The sequence below is a fragment of the Citrus sinensis genome, chromosome 8 (genome assembly GCF_022201045.2).
Source record: "Citrus sinensis cultivar Valencia sweet orange chromosome 8, DVS_A1.0, whole genome shotgun sequence".
Classification (NCBI taxonomy): domain Eukaryota; kingdom Viridiplantae; phylum Streptophyta; class Magnoliopsida; order Sapindales; family Rutaceae; genus Citrus; species Citrus sinensis.
This window is the reverse complement of record NC_068563.1, coordinates 24,816,190-24,836,088: the sequence shown is the minus strand read 5'-3', so window position 1 is coordinate 24,836,088 and position 19,899 is coordinate 24,816,190. Positions and strand designations below refer to the sequence as shown.

Genomic DNA, 19,899 nt, shown 5'->3' with positions numbered 1-19,899 from the left:
CGGGTCGAGTCCAGTCTTTGTCATGTTGTGTCTCAGGCAATCAAAATTCGAAAATAAAAAATATCCTTATCTCAGAACATGTATGATCACTCTAAACATTAAAATTAATTTTTGATTGGCCCTTTTATGAATCATGATCCACTCCACTGTTGGTGTTGGGCAAAAGAGGCACGTTTCAATAGTGGCATGTGGTTTTGATTTTGTATCAAATGGAATGAAGAAAACTTGCTATTTTTTGTAATGGGAACATCATAATCTGTAAGTGCATCATGCATATCAAGCTGGCTCCTCCTGATGCTCTCCAATGTTATCAGTTTGCACTTTCATTTTTATTTATTTCTTTTTTGCTACAAAAATAACAATATCTATCATTTGCCTTATATAAGCAGTGTCATCTTATAGTTAATCGCATGCCTACTCCAATACTGTGTATGATGCCACAAGAGGGCATCTCTAGAGATTGAAGGGAAGAAAAAATGATATTGAGCCACCAAGAAGACACTACCAAGACAGAAATGACAATATTGTGTATGAATAATACTATCTTTTTATGTGCTACCGTGGTATTGTAGCATAAACATTAACCTCATTGATATCTTGACGGTGTCTTCCACTCTTCCTCGATGTCTAAACATCAGTACTCGCTTTGAAATACTTTAATTTTGAGGTGGCTTTTTTCTTAGATGAGGAGAATTAATATCCACACATTTCAATAATTGAACCAGAATTCTCTTCTAATCTAAGTTTCATATAAATAGAATAAACATTGGTAATCGGTGGTCAATATTATTAATTATGATTGGTGGTTAATGATATTAGTCACACACAACATTTAATTCCAAAATATTTAAATTTAAATTAATCACACAATTTTGAATGCGTTTAGATTTTGACTTTATTGTTACACACCAAATTAAGCATGGAAAATTACTTCAAACTATGATTAATGCCTCAAAATTCTGTTCTCAACCTAGATCAACTCATATATACCCGCTAAATTTCGCAGCTATATGTAATTTAATCTGTTTCCTACAAAAAGTTTATTATTTTACTTGATCATACTGATCGAAAACGAAAATGATGTACTAACATTATATTCATTCTTGCTTTAACTTATGTGTCGAGGAGCACAAGTTTTGCAAATTTTTTTAAGAGTTAAAAAAGAGTTGACCCTAAACTATAATATCAGCAAAGCCACTAGTTAAAGCAATATATGTTGCTGTTGAAGTTAAAGATAATGTATATCAAATGAATTATCTTCATTTAATTTAATTGCCTCCCTCCTGTTTCTTATGTAGAAGATCAGGTGACCTTTAGCAATCATGCTAAGTCAATGCCAAACAAACTCTAATTAAAATTATATTTTGCTTATTTTATAACCGACACTAATGAAATGGTCCAACACTTTATGAAAGTGACTAGATTTTCGAAAGTGACTAAATTTAACAACTATAATAAGCAAATATATATCTAGTATGATAAGCATAAATCAAGTTCACGGTCACTATATAATTTATTTGCCTTCGGATTAATTAAGAGGGAGTTTAATTTCGTTTCCAACTATGTTATTTCATGATACATAGAGGGATATATAAGTTTGTTTTGACTGCCCCTTAAATTAATCTTCGGTTAAAAGTATGAAACATATAATATAATTATGAACAACTTTTTTTAGAATAAAGTAATGACGAAAGATGCTTTAAACCTTTGTTTAATTAGAAGCAAAACCTAATAATCAAAAAAGGACGTATACATTAAAATAAATTAAAGGGAGATAAGGACATCATCTTGTGCAAGCGATTAACGAAAAGGGCTGATAATTGCCACCTTTTTTTAATGTAATTTATATTGCCCTTAATGGATCCAAAAGTAACAATAAGTAATTGGATATTTAGATAAATAATTGATTAATGGATTGACAATGGAAGGTTAAAGTAATAATAATAATAATTAGAATAATTATGGAGCTACAAGAGCATGTTTCGTACACGTTCATTGCTCTATCTAAAGACTAAAATCAAAGATATGCTGCAAAATCTTGATAGGTGAATTTGCAACAAGTATGTCAGTTTCTGCTGACTTATTTCTTTTGAAAGTTCTTTTGGTGTGCCTCAGATCATTAACAAATCTTGAACTTTGATTGTAATTGAATTATAAAAGATCATTAGAGAGTAATCGTGGTCTGCATACAGTGGCTGCGACCATGGGAATTTTTTTTTTTTAATGTTAATCTAGTAAGGTACCTTAAAATGTAACTAAAATATTATTGGATGGAGAAGTAAGCCAATCTTATTTCAGCTGTAAAGCTAATTGTTTGCTTCAAAATGTAGGTATTTTTAGTGCAGCTCTAATCCGTTGTGTGTGCATTAGCTGAAAATACCTTTTGTAAACATCTTAGTAATTCTTATTATATAAACACTTTCGTCACGTGTATGTCAGATTTTTTACCTAATTTTTATCACGTGATAAAATAATGTAGGCTCACTCGTGAATCAGTTCAGCTCCAATATCTTTATGACCTTCCGTGTAAAATTTAAAACCAATTCTCAACTCGTATGAGATTATTCTCTTAATTACATAACACTAAGTTAAGTGCATCATATTTCGACTATCAAGATTTGCCTTGACGGGAAATTTTTTTCGGAAAATATAAGAGTAAGTTTTACCCATTTATTTTTTGGTCCCCACCCTGAAATTTTCTTTCCTTTTTTATGTTTTAATGGTCTTCTCAAGTTTGGCATTTCTATGTTATGACCCTCGAGTTCTCAAATATCAAATGTGTTCGGATTATATACGTGTCCAGTTTAAAACACTTACCAACAAAATTAAATCTTAAAAGATAATAGATTAATTAGTTGGTATATTAATTAATATTTCAGTTTTAAAGTTAAATATGTGGTGCATGAAGAGCAGCACATGTATGTTAAGAGTTTACATATTAATTATAATATCTGATTCCGTTAATCATCTGGCCGAATAAGGCCAATACGGAGAAGAGAGAACCCAGTACTCGGAACTGCCTGCAAAATTTCAGAGAATCGTGTTTGGTATTGACTCTTTGCGATTGGACCTGCTGCATTGCAAGTGCATGCACATTAAACAAGGAGCCGCTGTGCAAATTGAATTCATCACACATACTGATAATGATTCAGATACAGCTGCTTGCTACAGTCGAACACATGTTGATTTTATCAGTATGACACCATACACAGATTGCATGCTCATTCGTACGTGTCTGCATATTAATTCTTCTCTTGGCTCCAGCGTTGAATACATGATCTTGATCTGTCTTCTTTTCCTGTCTTATTCGTCTCTCTCACTCTCTCTCTCTCTCTCTTTCTCCCTCCCTGCTTAGAATCTTCAACAATTATATGCGGATATATCGGGTGAGAAAAAGTAAAAAAGAAAAAAGAGGGAAAAAATTAATAAATTCCATTAAAAAGTCTTTATTAGATATCCCGATGGAACAATGTCTAACAAGATTAACACTCGCTCCGTTTCATAATTTTTTTGTAATCGAAAAAAGAAAAAAAATATAATATGAGAAATTTTACGAGTTTGACCTAATTAGTCTAATCGTAACATTTTTTTTGTTAATGTAATACAAATATTGAAAGTGAGAAAAAATTTGTGAGGTGTAAGTTAGTCAGATCACTCTCTTTTCAAAGGTAAAGATTAGTTAAAATTTATAGAGTACTGAATTAAGAATTGTTAGGTATGAGAAATTAAAAAAAAATTTAAAAAAAAGTAAATGTACAAATTTTGATTGATTTCGTGCTCAACGAAAACTCATGTCGAATTGTAATCTTTTATTTAGTTTCAGTCCTTTACAAACACTATTAATTACATATTACATTATTTTCATTAGAATTTAAGTATTCTTAATTAGAGTCTACTTTTAATTATAATAAATTCTACACATTAATAAACTGTGGTAGTAGGTTTGTAATATTATAGTAAAATATATTTTACAATAATGTAAAATATATTTATAATGTTGTAAAAGTCGATCTCGTCTTTTATTAAAATTGCAAAATCCCTTCCATGATAATTTTTATTCATAATTGATTATTTCATCTAGGTATCTAGCTCTTTCTTTTCTTTTTCTTTTTTCTTTTTTAATTTTTATATCATTTTTCTGAAGTATCATGGGCTTAAAAGAACCTATAGGTGTGACTTAGATTTCAATTGCCGAAAAGCATGCATGCATATATTTATTATATAATGATAATGCAACCGAACCTTGTCCACCATCCATGCAATTTGCCCTCCTTATTAATATTCCGTAAATATATATATACACACAACACATTTTCTTTTTCAACTCAAATACCACAAGAAGCCAAACAAGTTCAATCAATCGTTTACTCTCTTTATTTTTTGCTCATCCTTTTGTGCATTAGAAAAATGAATCCATCGCAACCACTTCATACAAATGGAAGAACGCACCTATAGCTAGCTTTATTTCACCAACTTTTCTCTCTCATAAGGTATATAGACCACTACTCAAATTTTTTGCATAATCAAATCAATTAATAAATAGTAACCCGTTAAGAAAAGACAACTTGGTCTCTTTCTATTCTCTCTCTTTCTACATTTGAATACTCTTTCTTCTTCACAACCACTTCACTTAAAAGAAGAGCAACAAAACAAACCCACTTCTCGCTCACTCCATTTTGTGTCAAAGCATTTTTATAGTACATTATTGACACATAGAGAGTTCTTCTCTTTGCAGACGTCCGCACTTTTAGAACACAAATTCTAAACAACACAATGTTTCTTTGTTAAACCTCGACAGGATGAGGGAGATTTTATTAATATAAACAATACAAAACAACGGTGTATTATCGAAAACAATACTAAACAGATGTATGCGCCTTAAAATTTTCATTCTAAGCAATACAACGTTATTTTACGATAAACTGGTGATATATTACCAAAAGAAAGAGTGACGTATTATTCAATTATTTACATTTTATACCGTTTAGACATCCCCATCTCAGAATTTTCATTGATGTAGATAACCTTTAATGAAAAGTTATTAAAAGATGACAATTTAATTCCCTTTTTATCTTTTCTTTTCCATTCGTTATGCGCTAAGAGAAGACGATGAAAAGAGTTCATATCTATCTTTCTTTCTCCAGCCTTTGACGTTGTTCAAGAGCCATTAGAAGAAGAGGCAGCATACTTAATCATATTGATAAATTAAGATTAATTGTGTATACACTTCGCTTAAACTTTTCCATATAATTAATTGCATGGGTACTTTCCATGAGGATCGCTCACATCATATATATATAACTAAAAATTGACCATATGCATTTACAAGACAACATAATATTTATCTTAATTAACAGCATAAGATATTCAAAAGCAGTAGAAAAAGAAGGAAAAAGAAATCCTATCACTCCTAAAGTTCGTGGCTTTAAAATATTTAACGGCCCCATAATATGTCACATCCTTGAAGTGCAATTAATCTTTGATCACTGAGGCACCTATCTAATAACTAATCTTTTTGGCTTTCTTCCTCAAAAGTTCGAGAAATGATTTTGTGAATGTTGAACCATTTGCAGATCCGTCGTCGTTTGGCAGGAATTATCTTCACTTATCATAGTCCTGTTGATAATAAATTAAATAACTTACCACAGTAATTATATTAATAATGCCACAATTTATTTGTCTTTATTAATGTTAAGGAATTAAGCATGTAAACAACAAATTAACGTGATCGATCTTACTCTCGAGGACGAGATGCCCAAAGGGAACTAAGAGCTCTTAATCGCCCGTAATACTCTCCAATCACCAAAAAACACCGTGCCGCTTGTCGCACTGTCAATATCCGCCGGAGTTGGTGAAGGGTTTGTTGTCTTAAATTATCAGCCTACATATCGAATATTGCATAGATTAGCAAAGAGTAATAATAGACATCCTACAAATTTTATCTAAAATTTCATCTTGAATGATGTGGTATGTAACACGTCATTTATTATATGGTGGATGATTTTTCATAAATTCTAGGTGATTTAATTACGTCATTAGAGATATAATCTTAAATAAAATTTTACGATGTGTAGCACGAGTCATAAATAAATTAATTCACATTACCGATTATGCATGTCAAATGACGAGGACAAATGTAATAATAATATATAGAAAAACACAAGTGCATACAAATTGAAATGGGACCATAATGCAAAGGCATTTTGACACAAACCGTAAGCATTTCAAAATGGTTGAAACTCAAGAAAGTTTTGTCTTATTCTTTCACAGGATTTGGACAATTGCAATCATACATATAAAAAATTATCATAAAGTTTCTATTTTTTCCAATAAAATATAATCATTTGAAATTTTTTTTAATTGATAGGTCTAGCCTTGGTTTTCATTTCAACATATATCACTATCATCCCACCTTTTGATAGAAACCCTCTTAGATGAAAAACCCACATCAAAAAAATCCCTACATTCAAACTCAAGCAATACATTATCCTATGAGGAAAAAAATATACATATACATGACTACACACAAATCCATCGTACACGCGTCAAAAATGACGTGATGATGATCTGTAAAAATCTTATTGTATTTTAAAGTTGACCAAGAAGTGATGATAGGGACGGCTGATCAACAAACACTTATGGTCAAACAAAATATTCATGATAATCAAGAACCTCCAAGGGTAATCAATCTAAAACTCAATGGACTAGCGTGTAGCAAATCATTTATGTGAAAACACAAAAGTCAAATAACATTTTAAAATCAATATGATGTAAGAAAGAATAAGCCACGGGGCTCTTACCCCTTTCATTTGTAATATAGAATTGCGGCGCAAAACAAGCTATCAGACACTTACTTGTTGAGATAAACATTTAAATTATCTAGAAATTAATTTTAATTTCGACTAATTAATTAATAATCCCTATTCTTTTTTTTTTTTTTTTTTGTAAAAGAAATCAAATCAAAAGCTTCTCACATCTTAATTATAAATGGTGAACCAAGTAGCCAACTACTCAGAATGATTTAACATTTTTTGACGAGTGGATAAAGGTCAAAAGACAATCTAGATTTTTGAATAACTACAAGGTCTCCCATTGACTTTAATTGACATGTACACAATGCATCACCTAACCCGCCACACGCAAATTAGAAATGAAGAAATAAAATCAACAAGCTTTTTGTTAAAATCACCTGAAGTAGGCCTTACATGAGCTGTCACCTGAGGAGCAAGGCCCCTCAATTTCATTTTGCCTCAACAATAAGGTATTTTTATTCGATTCTTTCTCTACATATCATTTTCAAAAAATGCACCAATCTTAACTTGGAAAGTAAGTGCTCTATTTTCTGAATTTGACATGCCCCATGTCCTATTCCCTATATGTCAAATTGTCAATAATTGGCATTTGGTTGTGTGTATTGAATAGACTTTTGATTACCTGGCGAACGAAGCCTTCTAGATTCTCAAGCTTGCCCAATGCGACGACCATTTGTTGCATACCATCAACGACAGGGCCACCGGCAATGGTTTCGATCAGGGACTGTTGGAGCTGCTCCAGGCCTTGGGAGAGTGCTTCTTCAGCTTGCTGTGTTGACTGCTGGAGGCTGTAAATACCCATCACTTGTTGTTCTGTTAACGGGTCTAATTGCGATATTAACATCTGATTAACACAAGAATAAGCACAGTAATTAAGTACATCAATTATTCATGTAATGGCACATGTTACAAATGATAAACTTGCAACACTCAAACCTTGATGAGCTCGGATGGCCTAAAACCGCCCATCCAGAGGAAGCAACGCTCCGCGGAGGTGGTCCACATTCCGGTGATAAGATGAAACACATCGGATTTTGCAGCCACACCCTTTAGCCGGAAAATTTCATCGTAATGTGAAATGTATGCATCTACGATAATCCTGAGATCACCGTCCGAATAATGTTGATTCAGCCCACTTCGGAGCTCAGATATGTGCCGTTGATCGTCCTCTAACCATCTTGCATACTCCATGTCAAATATTGCAGCTCCTGAACATACAAAATAAAAATAATAATAATGAACAAACATATCAATATGATCTCTTGATTTGAACAAACGTTGTGAGTTCTTTCTAATTATGTGCCGTGCAAATGGACCACATAAATAAGGTACATACTTTCAGGGTCATATTATTTTGTTAGAGGTGGAAAAGTCAGTAGCATGGATCAATAACGTACTGATTTTTAAGATATAGATTATAAAATTATTAATGGGTTCACAAAATGCCAAAACAGTCTTCTGATTTTGACATTACTCTTACGGAAAAATAATGGGAAAATTTAGGTCGATTTTTTGAATTAATCTTGATCTTCTAAGAGGAAAATCAATTGGATAGAAGAATTATGACACAGAAATTGGTCAAGTTATTAGAAAAAAGAGCGAACGAAATCAAGAAGCTTGTAGTGTGTGCCAAACTTGACTAGAACATTGGAGTAATTTAGAGAACAAGGAACAGAAAGATTCATCAAATTCAATTGTGGGTCAAAGTTCACCTTGGAAAATCAACTAGGCTGAAGGCTCATAGATTAGGGGTATTTTAGTAAATAATTGTTGAAATTCCAAAAGGAAACGTAATTACCAGAACTAATGTTTCCTGCTGCAACTCCACAGCCTCCCAAGAACAGTCCCTATTAAACAAACCCACCAAAAAAAAAAAAAAAAAAAAAAGATAAAAAAACCCAAAATCTCTTAAATATTAATAAAAATAATAAAATTTTATTTTCATAAAATAAAAATAAAACCTGAGAGCGGGCTCTTTGAAGCTCTTGCTCCAACTGATTCAGCTTTATCCTACTAGTTTCCAGCTGCTGGACATAGGCCTATTCATGAGGAGACCCAAAAGAAAAAAAAATCAAAAATATAAAAAATTTCTTTCTAGTGACAAAATTTAAAAGGAAAAATTTTATTAAATATTAAATAACTTTTTGAGTACAACATTAACAAACCTTTTTTCTTAAACGACTCTTTCTGGCAGCTTCTCTGTTTTGAGCCAAACGTCTCAATGTCTGAAATCAATTAGCCCAACGTTCTTAAGAGCAAAAACTTTAAAAAATAAATAAAATGCAAAATTAAATAAAAAATAAAAATGACACCAACAAATTAAAAGAAAATGAATTTGGCTATATTTTAATACCTTAGCATCAAGTTGTCTGTCTGATGTTGAACCAGGACCCTTTCTCTGCAACATTATGCAAGAATATAGATCAGAAAATAAGACTACCCCTTTTCATTTCACAGAATTTGGCAAAGAAAAAAGTAGTTGGTGAGTAAAATGAGGGGATTCTTGTTTGGTGGCTGAGAAACCAGAGGAAAATATAAGAAAAAAAATAAGAAGAATGAACCTAGCAACTTAGACTAAAAAGACAAACAATCTAGGAAACTGTAGTCAAAATTTAATAAATTATAGTCTCTAGAATATATAGATGCATAGGAGTTGTTTATTAGTCAAGAGTTTCCATGATTAGAGGTCATAAAATTCTAAGCATTACAGTCTTGTACCTTGAACCAGGTAATCGTCAGTATCTGCTGCTGCTGGCATTCAATTTATAGTTCCAAAAAAGATTTTGAAAGGCTTACAAATATCAATTAATCAGCTTGTTATAGGGAATGAGTAAAGTTCGTAATTTTTTTGAATTATAGTAATATAAAAAGCTGTATAAAAAAAAAAATAGTAACATAAAAAGTAGTAGTACTGAGTAGATTCTCTCTCTTTGCCTATTATTTTGGATATTAATTTTTTAATTTTTGATTTATTTTTTTTTCATACTCTATAATAATCTTATCTCTCTCTCTCTTAATGTCAGATGCATTGATCAGAAAAACTAACGTGTCCTTTTGATTCTCCCTGAAGGTTTGTGGGGATCTGTGTTTTTGTATTTTTTTTTGAAGAAGCAAAAAAGAAAAAGATCAAAACAGTAATAATATCAATAACAATAACAATAAAAAGATACCAGCTTTTTCCTGAGATTTTGGGGACATGGGATTGGGTTCTCAAAAGAAAGATAGATAAGAAGATTAATTAATTAATAATTAAACAAAAGAAAATAAAAATAACAATGATGAAATATGATCAATGACCTTTTCTTGTGATGGTTTTGCATCTGTTAATGCTGCTGCAGATTGATGATTTTGATTCTGCTGAGATGATGACGGTCTTGTTCTTGAAGCATCATTTGCCATTTCTACTGATTGTTGTTGATTAGAAGCAGACGGCTTTATATGATTGATATTACTGATGGGTGATTCTGGCTGCTCAAGCTGTGACTGTGAGGCCTCAGCTTTGCCTGATGATATTGTGTTGAGTGCTGATCCTGAGTCTGTACTAATACTCTCCCCTCCTGACTTTGAACTTCCCTGCTAATTTAATCAAATGGGGTTACCACCAAAAGAATAATAATAATCCCCAGAATCATCATATTCGGGGGGTAAAAAAAAAAGAGAATCAACTTTGTACTTGCAAAGCACATGTTTGATTTTGGTTCATATTGGTTTGGGTTTTATCTATTGTACAAGTTACACAAGAAAAGAAAAGAAATGGTCAAACGAAAAGATATAAAGAAAGCAGACTACTCTTGGGGTTTGCTGGAATCTCATTGGCCAAGAAGGAAACATCTCCAGAGTAGCAGCTGGTCTCCCTCCTGCTGCTGCTGTAAATAAAGCTGTCAAGAGAATCACAACAAAAGTAAAATCTCAGAGGATCAAATCAAAAAGAAAAGGGAAAAGAAAAAAGATTTTTTCAAAATCACTTTTTTTTTATTTTTATAAATCTCTTTGTTCAGTTGCGGAGTCAGTAAAAAAATTTCCAAGTTTAGAGCTTCACAACATTCAAGTGTATTGCAAAAGAATCATTACTCTATTGGAAATGGTAAGTCCTTTAGCCTTTAGAGGGAAATGTTTGTTTTTATCAAACGTCACAAGAGGAGAAAAAAGAGAGAGAGAGAGAGAGAAGAGGTAGCAATAGCATACGTGCTTTAGTAGCTTCATCATTTCTAAACTTGACTCCTTGCAGTACAATTGCTTCTTGTAGCTCTCCAAAATCAAAAGCAGGTCCTTCTTGGTTACTGAGACTCACCAAAGATTAAAATTTTTAATGATTACAAACCCCACCACCCCCCCCCAGAAAAAAAGAGAGTAAAAAAAAAAACCCATATACAGCATACATGAAGCCTTGATGAAGAGATGTTGCATAAGGGACATGGTGGTGATGGAGATTTGAAGGACCTGCAGAATCGTGAGATAACCCACCAGCGGCTCCAATTCTGTGACTCGCCATGCAAAGACTTCAACTCTAGACCATTCTCATCATCTTCATCTATTAAAGCGAATAAAACAAATGGTTGTTATATTCATATACTTAATCACAGACAAAAACAAATGAACAATTCATCATATTAATTTATTACTACGATACCTGCCTTTGGAATTCACGAAGGAAGCTAGAGATCACCACTGATGGTGCTGGCGCCGGGGCTGGGGGATGTCTCTATCTATATGCTTTTCGTTTCTGTTTTAACTACTTCTCTGTGAAGAAACCTAACCTGTTTTAAAGACTTTGTAGCTTTTGCTTTGCTTTGGTTTTTATTTATTTATCACAACGACACACACTGGTGTTGTGTTTTTGTGTACTGAGTAGTAAATATTATCAGCTGGCTTTTTCAAAACTTCAGTACAACAAAATCTTGTCCTAACTGCAGGCCTGTCTCAGACTCTCAGGTCCCTCTTGTGGGGTTCGAATCCAAAAAAAAAAATTTATTTTTTCAAAAAAATAAAACTAAAAATAAAATTTTTGGAAATTAGATATGGTAGAGAAACAGAGGTGGGGTCTTTTTTTTGCAGGAACCCACTAGAATCACTGACTCCTACTCCATACTCTCTCTCTCTCTCTCTCGTAACCGCCTGCGTTTTCTTATTGGTTCTTTTAATGGGGGAAGCAGGTACTTATTTACAGAAGAAGAAATAAATAAATAAATAAATAAAATGAAGTAAATTATACAAATATGAAGTTCAACATTTAAATATTAATATAAAGATGAGACAAGTTTTTCTTTCATGAAAGAAAAAGAAAAGTTGTAAAGGATGTTTGTTATGTTGATCTTTTTAGACACCCAAAAAGGGGGATTGAAGGATTGAGTCTGCTTTTGACAACTAGGGGCCATTTGAGAATTGAGAGAGATATAGAGAGGGATTTAATTGTTTAGTTTTTTTTTTTCTTCTTCTTTTTTTTTTTATTATTTTGTTTTTTAGGTTTTGTTCATACCCGTTTCAACCAAAACATTATTATACTCAACAATAATATTAATCACTAATCAAGAAGCAAAAACCCACTTGTATAATTTTAATCTATGCTCTTTGAGGTGGATTTGTTTGGTATTATCCCCCTTGTTGATGGGTCAACATCCAATCCTTGTCATCACCTAAAACCGTGCCACATCAAGATTCCTTTCCCTTATTGGAAATTTATTTTCATCAAAGCTCTCGAGCTAAAATCTCATTTGCCGAAACCTTAATTTCATTCTTATTACGTTTTCTCATCATTAGGATATCGATTACCCATTATTGTTTGCCTTTAATTAAAGTCTCTTGCCCAAATCAACAAACACGAATCAAAAGTTGGAAAGAGAATTAACCAACAAAATTGAATATATCTAATAGTTTCCTATCTCCACAACCAAATTATTGAGGAGATATATATGCACAATTGTTGTTAAATATAGAGAAATAAGAAAGTTTTAGGTCATGGACCCATAATCTTCTTTACATTTGTTTAATTTTGTGCTCATCTTCTACTTTTGTAGGCAAAATGCCCTCTACCAATTATTCCTCAATGATTCCAATGATTGGTCTAAAAAAATAGGGGGTTTGGCTCAAATAGGGCAACCATTCATGGATTAGGTAAAAGGTAGAATATGTATTTTATTCTGTTAGCTTTGGTTCCCAATGAACCTTGCAGACATGTTCTTCATATGGAAGATCTTGAGAATAAATTCTTTTAGAATTTAGATTATAGATTCTATGTGGATCTTGAATGCCTTTGAAGTTTCTTAATGGTTTCTTTACCGTACTTGTATGTTTGAAGAAAGAACAAAGGGAAGGAAAAAAAAAAGTGATTGGTGTGGATCTAATCCTAGCATTAATTATGCTTTTTGCAAGATTTAATGAAACCACATTAAGTCATTGCTTGTCATTTTGAGCACACAAATCATAACTACTAAATTAAGCAGTCATTAACGGTTTGTTTATATTACACGTTGGCTTACACTGAGAACAACATCATTCTAAATTAGTATGGTTAAAGTAATTGTGTGACAAGTTTATTAAAAAAAAAAACCCAATGGGTTGTTTCAAGTCTTTTGATTGTTGTATACAAAGAATTTGGAATTTTATTATTAAATGGTAGCTGGCCAATTATTAGCAATGAACCGAAATCACATTGTAATCAAGATTATGAATATTAAAACGATATATATATATATATATATATGTAGCTTGAGCATATTTTTCAGCTATAAACATGCTTAAAGCTTCATGTTGTCATATAAATGTCAAAATCTCTGCCAGATACGAAGAATTATGAAGGGTCAACTTATTCCCAAATCCTGTCTGTTGTTTAATTTTGTTCCATTTATGAAGATTAGTTTTGTCCGCACAAATTTGGTTGTTGAATTTTGATGAATTTGTAAAATCCAGCTATAAAAATAGAAGTAGGTGCTGGCATTTAGAAAATGAAGAAGAAGAATGTTCATGTATTTAGTTCAACTCCTTTCTTGTTCAGACATTCAAAAAAAAAAAAAAAACAAATGATGAATTTGCTTCTGTCCACGGCATAATTGAATCATATCAAATTGCAAAACTGGAATAAAATGTATTTTCAATTCAACATAATATTCTTGAAGTGGGTGTAATGTCAAAATCAATGTTTCTAAAATCCCAAAATAAAACAGCCGATCCAATGGATAGAACAGTTGACTAAAAATGATAGCATTCAGAATTAATAGATAATTAATCGCATCGAATTTATCTATTCATTTAGAAAACTCACATAATTTTTCACCTATTTAATATTCAATTGTATTGCTTTGATTAATCTATCAGCAATAAATTAATAAATCAAAAATTGATCTTCTTTTCAAACCTGAGGACATGAAATTAGTATATCGTTATAACATGTTTGCTACCTTTATTATCGACTTATCGTCATATATATTATAAGAAAAATGATAAACTTATGTTAAAAAAAAAATACTTGGCATTGACAACACCCCTGTTGAATGTACAATCAAAGTTTAAAGGTAGCATGACCAAAAAGAGCTCAAGCCCCCACAAATACATCAGCATTCTAATCAAATCAAAATGTTAAAATAATGAAGATAATAATAGAAAATTAACTTTCACAATAACAAGATCCCCCAAATATGAGAAGCACCGCACTTTCCATATGCATAGCTAATTGGTAAAATGAAAGTACATTGATTACGTTGCATGCAACAGAAACAAACTAATGAGATGAACCCAGCAGCATAGCTGCAAATCAACATTAAGAATGCAATAGTATGTTTTCTGCCACGTAAAAGGATAATATCATTGAAGAGATTGATTGTATCTGGTGTAGGCAGAAGGAGAAAGATTAAAGCTGGTCTTCCAAGAATTTACATATAATTCAATTGTTAGAAGTTTTGATATGCTATTATTCGCCCCACAGTTCTAATGGATTCACAAAGTTTGGCAATTATCTGAGATTCCATCCTACTTCTAATATGGCTCTTAACATTACATCACCTACCAAGTTATTAACACAGACTTCCAATCCTATAACCTGTAAATTAACACAAGTGATTTGTTCTCAATAACCAAAGTTCTAATGTAAGTGATTTTACAATATGTTGCCATCTTCTCAAGAATCCCTCAATAGTCATTTGTTCCATACAAATCATAAATCACTCATATATTATAAACTGTTACTAACAACAAGTATCATCGAGTCACGGCCTTGTAATAAACAAATTATAGGTGAAATGCTTGGTAGATCAGTAACGGGTCTATTCGGTGATGAAATATCTACCAGTTTGGATAGCTTCAACAACTTTCAAACTTTAGACACTAGACAATGCGTTAACAACATTCAAGGAACCGCTTTAATCTCTCTCCTACAACCAGCCCCAGAAACTTACAATCTCTTTACTGACGTTTGATATGGATTCTGCACTGGCTAATAGAATAGGTTTTTTAAATGCCAAAAACCCTTTCTGATTTTCTGTGACAAAGAATAAACGCCATGGGAAGTAGAAAATAGTACCTGATGGCTTCAGACAGCCTTATTATATCCATGTGAAAAAAAGACCACCACAATCTCCTCGTAGCATCCACCAAGAGTTATGTCCTAAAAACATGAAATGGAATAATGTACAAGAATCCTAAAATTTCTAGCAAATTACTTTAGCCAGAATTTCCACTAACAACCCCTTGGCTGCAGTATATTAAATTCCCAAAAATAACTTGCTGATGAAACTAAGTTGAAGGAAATGATAAAAAAACAGAGAAACAAAGACGGCTTCAGAAATGGACAACAGAAAAAATTCATTTCAACATCATCCTTCAACTTGTGTAAGAGCATCAAGATGTTAACTCAGGAGCTTGATATATATCTTCCCATTATGGAAGTTACAAAATGCAAAATATAAAAGAAAGCTACACTTTAAATTCTGCTTGACTGGCTGTCAATGGCAGGTCTACACCATTGCCTTCACATTCAACTCATGTGGAAACTAAATTTTTTAGCACAATCACCAATCAAGGAAGGTCAAATAAGCCATTTCATGCTAGCTCACACACAAGGAGTCCTTTGTGCCATTATCTGATCCAACTAGATAATAACATTGCCTAGAGTTGCTAGGTGTCATAATCTGAATGTTATTAGAAACATCACCAACATGCTAATATAGGATTCATATTCAATAGCCTATAATAAGTCTCTTAAATTATAAACAGGAAGTGAGACTTAACTCCTGCAAGTCCACAGCACGTCAACTATTAATCATTGAGTATAACAATATCCCATAAGACACTACAGTAGCATTTGTTTTATATCAAACAATTCTAGTTCACTTGCTAAACCTTATATCTGCAAACCTACCAAAAATACCATCGTGCATGCTTCTCAAGTAATTCCAGAGTGCTGTAAATATACTTCTGCAATGGAATTGAACATCGCATTCACATCCATTGTTTCACAATAGATATCCACTAATACAAGAGCCTATGATCATACAAAAGCATGCATATTCAGTTTAGCATATTATGTTCTTTTGTTAGGAAGACTACAAATCCACTATTAAAAACTACAGCAGAATAGACAAGATTGATGTCAGATGACTATCGCTTATTTTTCACTTTCTTCTGAGGAAAGGAAGAAAAGAAAAAAATTCTACTCCTCGAAGAAACTACGTGTATTATAACAAAGCTATGCAAATGAATTACTTTTGGAAAGAGGTATGTCAGACTTGCACCATTTACACCTTTATCTTCTTCATTTTTCTAATTATTAATTATAGCCCCCTATTTCCATCAAGTGATATGGGCCTGTGGGACAACAGGAAAACTTTGGAGGGAGGTAATAATGTGTTGACCCCACAAAGAAAAAGGGCTCCACACATCTCATAAAACTAGAACCATGAAAAGGACACCACTAAGATGGCTAAATGCAATGTTTAGCCAAGAATACAAGCATACTAGAATGAAAGTTATAATAGACACTGGCAAAACACATAAAAGAATTGATGAAATTATTGGGCTTCAATATCAGGACAAAGGATCATTAGCATCAAAATGAACAATCACTACAAATTGACTGCCATCGAAACAACCAAGAACAGATCCTATGCGTAAATCATGTGTTTGATAACTAATGACATATTGCAAACACTAGCAACGCTATTAAATCATAATCAGTTTTAAGTCCTAACCACGTATACTAATTTAGAAAGGTCAATCGATTTTGACACTCCTACAAATATATTTATATGCCAATTAGCCTAAATAAACTGAAAATATCACTTAGAATCATTGGAATCACGGGTCCAACCAACTCTAATTAATGAATTTTGATTTGACAAGTAGGGGTCAACTCCACAACATCATCCAGGGTGACCACATGTCTTTAAGTGTCAGAGAGAGATAAGAGCAACACAATTTTTAATCTTTGAGTAAACAAGAAGCTTGCACAAAGCGATTGAGCATAACAAAACCACAGTGAAAATAAAACCAAGTCTTTTTTTTTTTTTTTTTTTTTTTACAATGGAAATTTTAATCAAAAAGCTTCAACCATCCTTTATGGGCACAACAAGAAATTGATTCTTGGGGACTGTACCTGCACTCGTGCTCATACAATTCATAGGTAAACCAAACTTGAATTATCTAACTAAAAAAATTCAAAGAAGTTTTACTCGTAGTCAAATTGCACCTCCACATGCAAATATTTCCTCATGAGCTGAACAATGGATGACGTAAATTTTGCCAACAACAGACATTCTTCATGGGTTTTTATCTCTGAAATAACACCAAAAATTACCAACCTCCTAAGATTTGGGCATCGTTTTAGGAGACCCTCAACCCAATGTGAGAACAGATCACTAATGACAGGCCATCCAAGCTCCAGCACAGCCACATTCTCCAAATTAGCAGACCCTTGCAGACCATAATGAAGCACCCCATCTTTCAAGTCATAACTCAATGACAGATGGCTCAGCTGCGGGAAACAAACACCAATTGTTTCCAAATCCAAAACCTCATCCTCATCAAACACCACATCCCAAAGTCGGAGTTTCTTCAATTTTGATGATCTTGAGATCATTTGGTAGAATTTTGGCCAAAATATTGTGAAGCTGCTTACATCCACGATCTCAAGATTATCTACAGTGTCACCAATATCAAGATGTATTACACTAACATCATCAATCTTGAAATGCTTCAGAGTCCCCCTGCCAACAAGTTCAAAAAGTTCAAGAGCACAGTCTTTCAAGTGCAAACGCTCGATACTATCAGCCTCCAGTATAAACTTGTCCAAACTAATAGCTTCAACATAAATACTCTTCAGTGTTGCACTGGTCAGTTCAACGGTCACTTGCGCATCCAACATTGCAATCTCTGGACTGACAAGTTCCAAAATCTCAATTTTCTGACATGCGGTGAGCAAAAGACTCAAATCCAAAGCTGATATACTGACATAACTCAAAGAGAGTGACTTCAGACAAGGAAATCTCTGAAAGTTAGGCTCAACCCCAGTGATTGTATTATGAGCCAATGCCAGCACCTCCAGTTTCTGCCTCCCACAAATTTCAAGAATATTAACATTTGGAGTGGTCCGGACATTATAATATAATCTACGCAAAGTTTCTCTAGTATACATGAGCCAAGCAATAACTGTGGATGCGGAGAACTCATCAACATCATCCATCAAAATAGACAGGCCTTGCAATCCACTGGTTTGGAATATCGTTTGAGTTATCAAGATTTCTAGTCGAGTAGTAGTCAAATCATGATAAACAGACCAATCATTTGAATTAAAGGAGAGTGTGTGAAGGTGCTTTCTATAAGCCTCTTGCCACTTTTTACATGTTGCAGAGGCTATCACCACATCTCGGGCACCTCCAAGCCGAGACAATATATTACCAATCACTTCAACAGGAAGTTGCTCCATTACCTACCAAATGAATTCCCCCGACAATGTCAATCAAATAAAAAATACTCAATTACCAATAACCCAAACAGTAATCTAAATAGAAAAAGGTTGATCCAATCCATAAAGACAAAAAGAACCTTGATTAGATCTGCAAAAGAAATCAGCAAACCAATGAAGCAATCTGAATCAAAGCCACCAAAATTCAACTTTGAGTATCCGGATTTCCACGTAAGGTAATGAAATCGCCATAGCTTCAAAAAAAACCAGGAACCACTGAAATTTAAATAAAAAAACAGTTCAAAAGTTGAACATCCCATCAAGAGTACAAGAAAATGAACATAAACAACAGATAAAAAATCCGATCAATAACACAAAATTTAACATCTGGGTACCAGCAAAAATTTGAAGAAACCACTAAAGAGCTAACGAAGCTATGACCACAAGGAAAAATGAGAAGAGATTCTCACCAGAAACGAGATTGACGCTGTTGATTTAGATAAGAGTAGGTGAAAAAAGTGGAACGTGATCGCAGTACTGTAGCTAGTGGATGCTAACGAGAATTCAATTTATAATTATCCAGAGTTGATTTTTTTTTTCCTTTTTCCTTTGATTTAAGGATTTGAATTCAACAGGAACTGTGCGATTATGCCCACTCTGGAATTCATGAAAGCCCTTTATTTCTGAGTCTCTGCTCCTGTTTGGCAGGTGAGTAAAAGCAAGTACCATTTCCATTTGCTTAATCCACGCAATTTCTTTAAAGCTTTTTTCAGATGATATGTCATACAAATATTTGAGACACGTATGGCATGTCGTGCCTTTAGTCAGGATATAGATGACATGCCCTTATCATAGGAGATTGTATGACATGTTGATTTTTGTTTCGGCATTTACATGACGTTATTAAATGTTAATTTCAACATAAAAATTGTATGTCCTGTCATTTATAAAATACTAAGAAATAAAACCGCGCTTCGCGCGGTTTTAGAAAATAAATTTAATATTATTAATTTTTTTTCTTTACGCTCGATAAAATTGAGAAAAAATATAAATTAATTTTTTTTAAATGAGGTAGCCTTATAAAATTAATGTTATTTATGAAAGTTAATTACTTTTTTGTTAACGTTAAAAATATATATTAACGTGTATAGTTTAAGTGTACAGACCTTGTACCTTTTGTAGTTGATAAGTTCCAAA

The 19,899-nt window shown here is 32.8% G+C and overlaps 2 protein-coding genes across 6 annotated transcripts; both read right to left on the bottom strand.

Moving 5' to 3' along the window:
* Positions 1-5,266: 5,266 nt before the first annotated feature.
* LOC102611523 (transcription factor TGA9) lies at positions 5,267-12,200 on the bottom strand. Of its 3 annotated transcripts, none has more exons than XM_052432968.1 (13): positions 11,443-12,200; positions 11,192-11,343; positions 10,998-11,092; positions 10,602-10,690; positions 10,110-10,388; positions 9,166-9,210; positions 8,978-9,037; positions 8,774-8,851; positions 8,611-8,659; positions 7,749-8,020; positions 7,435-7,656; positions 5,739-5,881; positions 5,267-5,616 (listed from the first exon to the last, which is right to left on the bottom strand). In XM_052432968.1, exons 2-13 carry the CDS (start codon positions 11,302-11,304, stop codon positions 5,529-5,531), a joined length of 1,533 nt encoding a protein of 510 aa, XP_052288928.1. In that variant the 5' UTR covers positions 11,305-11,343; positions 11,443-12,200; the 3' UTR covers positions 5,267-5,528. The 3 variants fall into 3 exon arrangements, with proteins under 3 accessions (XP_052288928.1, XP_052288929.1, XP_052288930.1); XM_052432969.1 differs by having other exon boundaries at positions 11,447-12,200; XM_052432970.1 differs by having other exon boundaries at positions 10,110-10,385; positions 11,443-12,199.
* A 5,056-nt stretch (positions 12,201-17,256) lies between these two features.
* LOC102610820 (F-box/LRR-repeat protein At1g67190) lies at positions 17,257-19,426 on the bottom strand. Of its 3 annotated transcripts, none has more exons than XM_025102163.2 (3): positions 19,098-19,426; positions 18,843-18,978; positions 17,257-18,726 (listed from the first exon to the last, which is right to left on the bottom strand). In XM_025102163.2, the coding sequence occupies exon 3, from the start codon at positions 18,721-18,723 to the stop codon at positions 17,467-17,469; it is 1,257 nt and encodes a 418-aa protein (XP_024957931.1). In that variant the 5' UTR covers positions 18,724-18,726; positions 18,843-18,978; positions 19,098-19,426; the 3' UTR covers positions 17,257-17,466. The 3 variants fall into 3 exon arrangements, with proteins under 3 accessions (XP_024957931.1, XP_006487945.1, XP_006487946.1); XM_006487882.4 differs by having other exon boundaries at positions 19,173-19,426; XM_006487883.4 differs by having other exon boundaries at positions 18,843-18,956; positions 19,173-19,426.
* Positions 19,427-19,899: the final 473 nt, after the last annotated feature.

Excerpts from the sequence above, each read along its gene's own strand:
- LOC102610820 (XM_025102163.2), bottom strand. The coding sequence starts at position 18,723 with ATGGAGCAACTTCCTGTTGAAGTGATTGGTAATATATTGTCTCGGCTT.
- LOC102611523 (XM_052432968.1), bottom strand. The coding sequence starts at position 11,304 with ATGGCGAGTCACAGAATTGGAGCCGCTGGTGGGTTATCTCACGATTCT. Across the intron at positions 8,852-8,977 it reads AGAGTCGTTTAAGAAAAAAG|GCCTATGTCCAGCAGCTGGA; the intron begins GTTTGTTAATGT and ends CCTCATGAATAG. Across the intron at positions 5,617-5,738 it reads TGGGCATCTCGTCCTCGAGA|GACTATGATAAGTGAAGATA; the intron begins GTAAGATCGATC and ends TATTATCAACAG.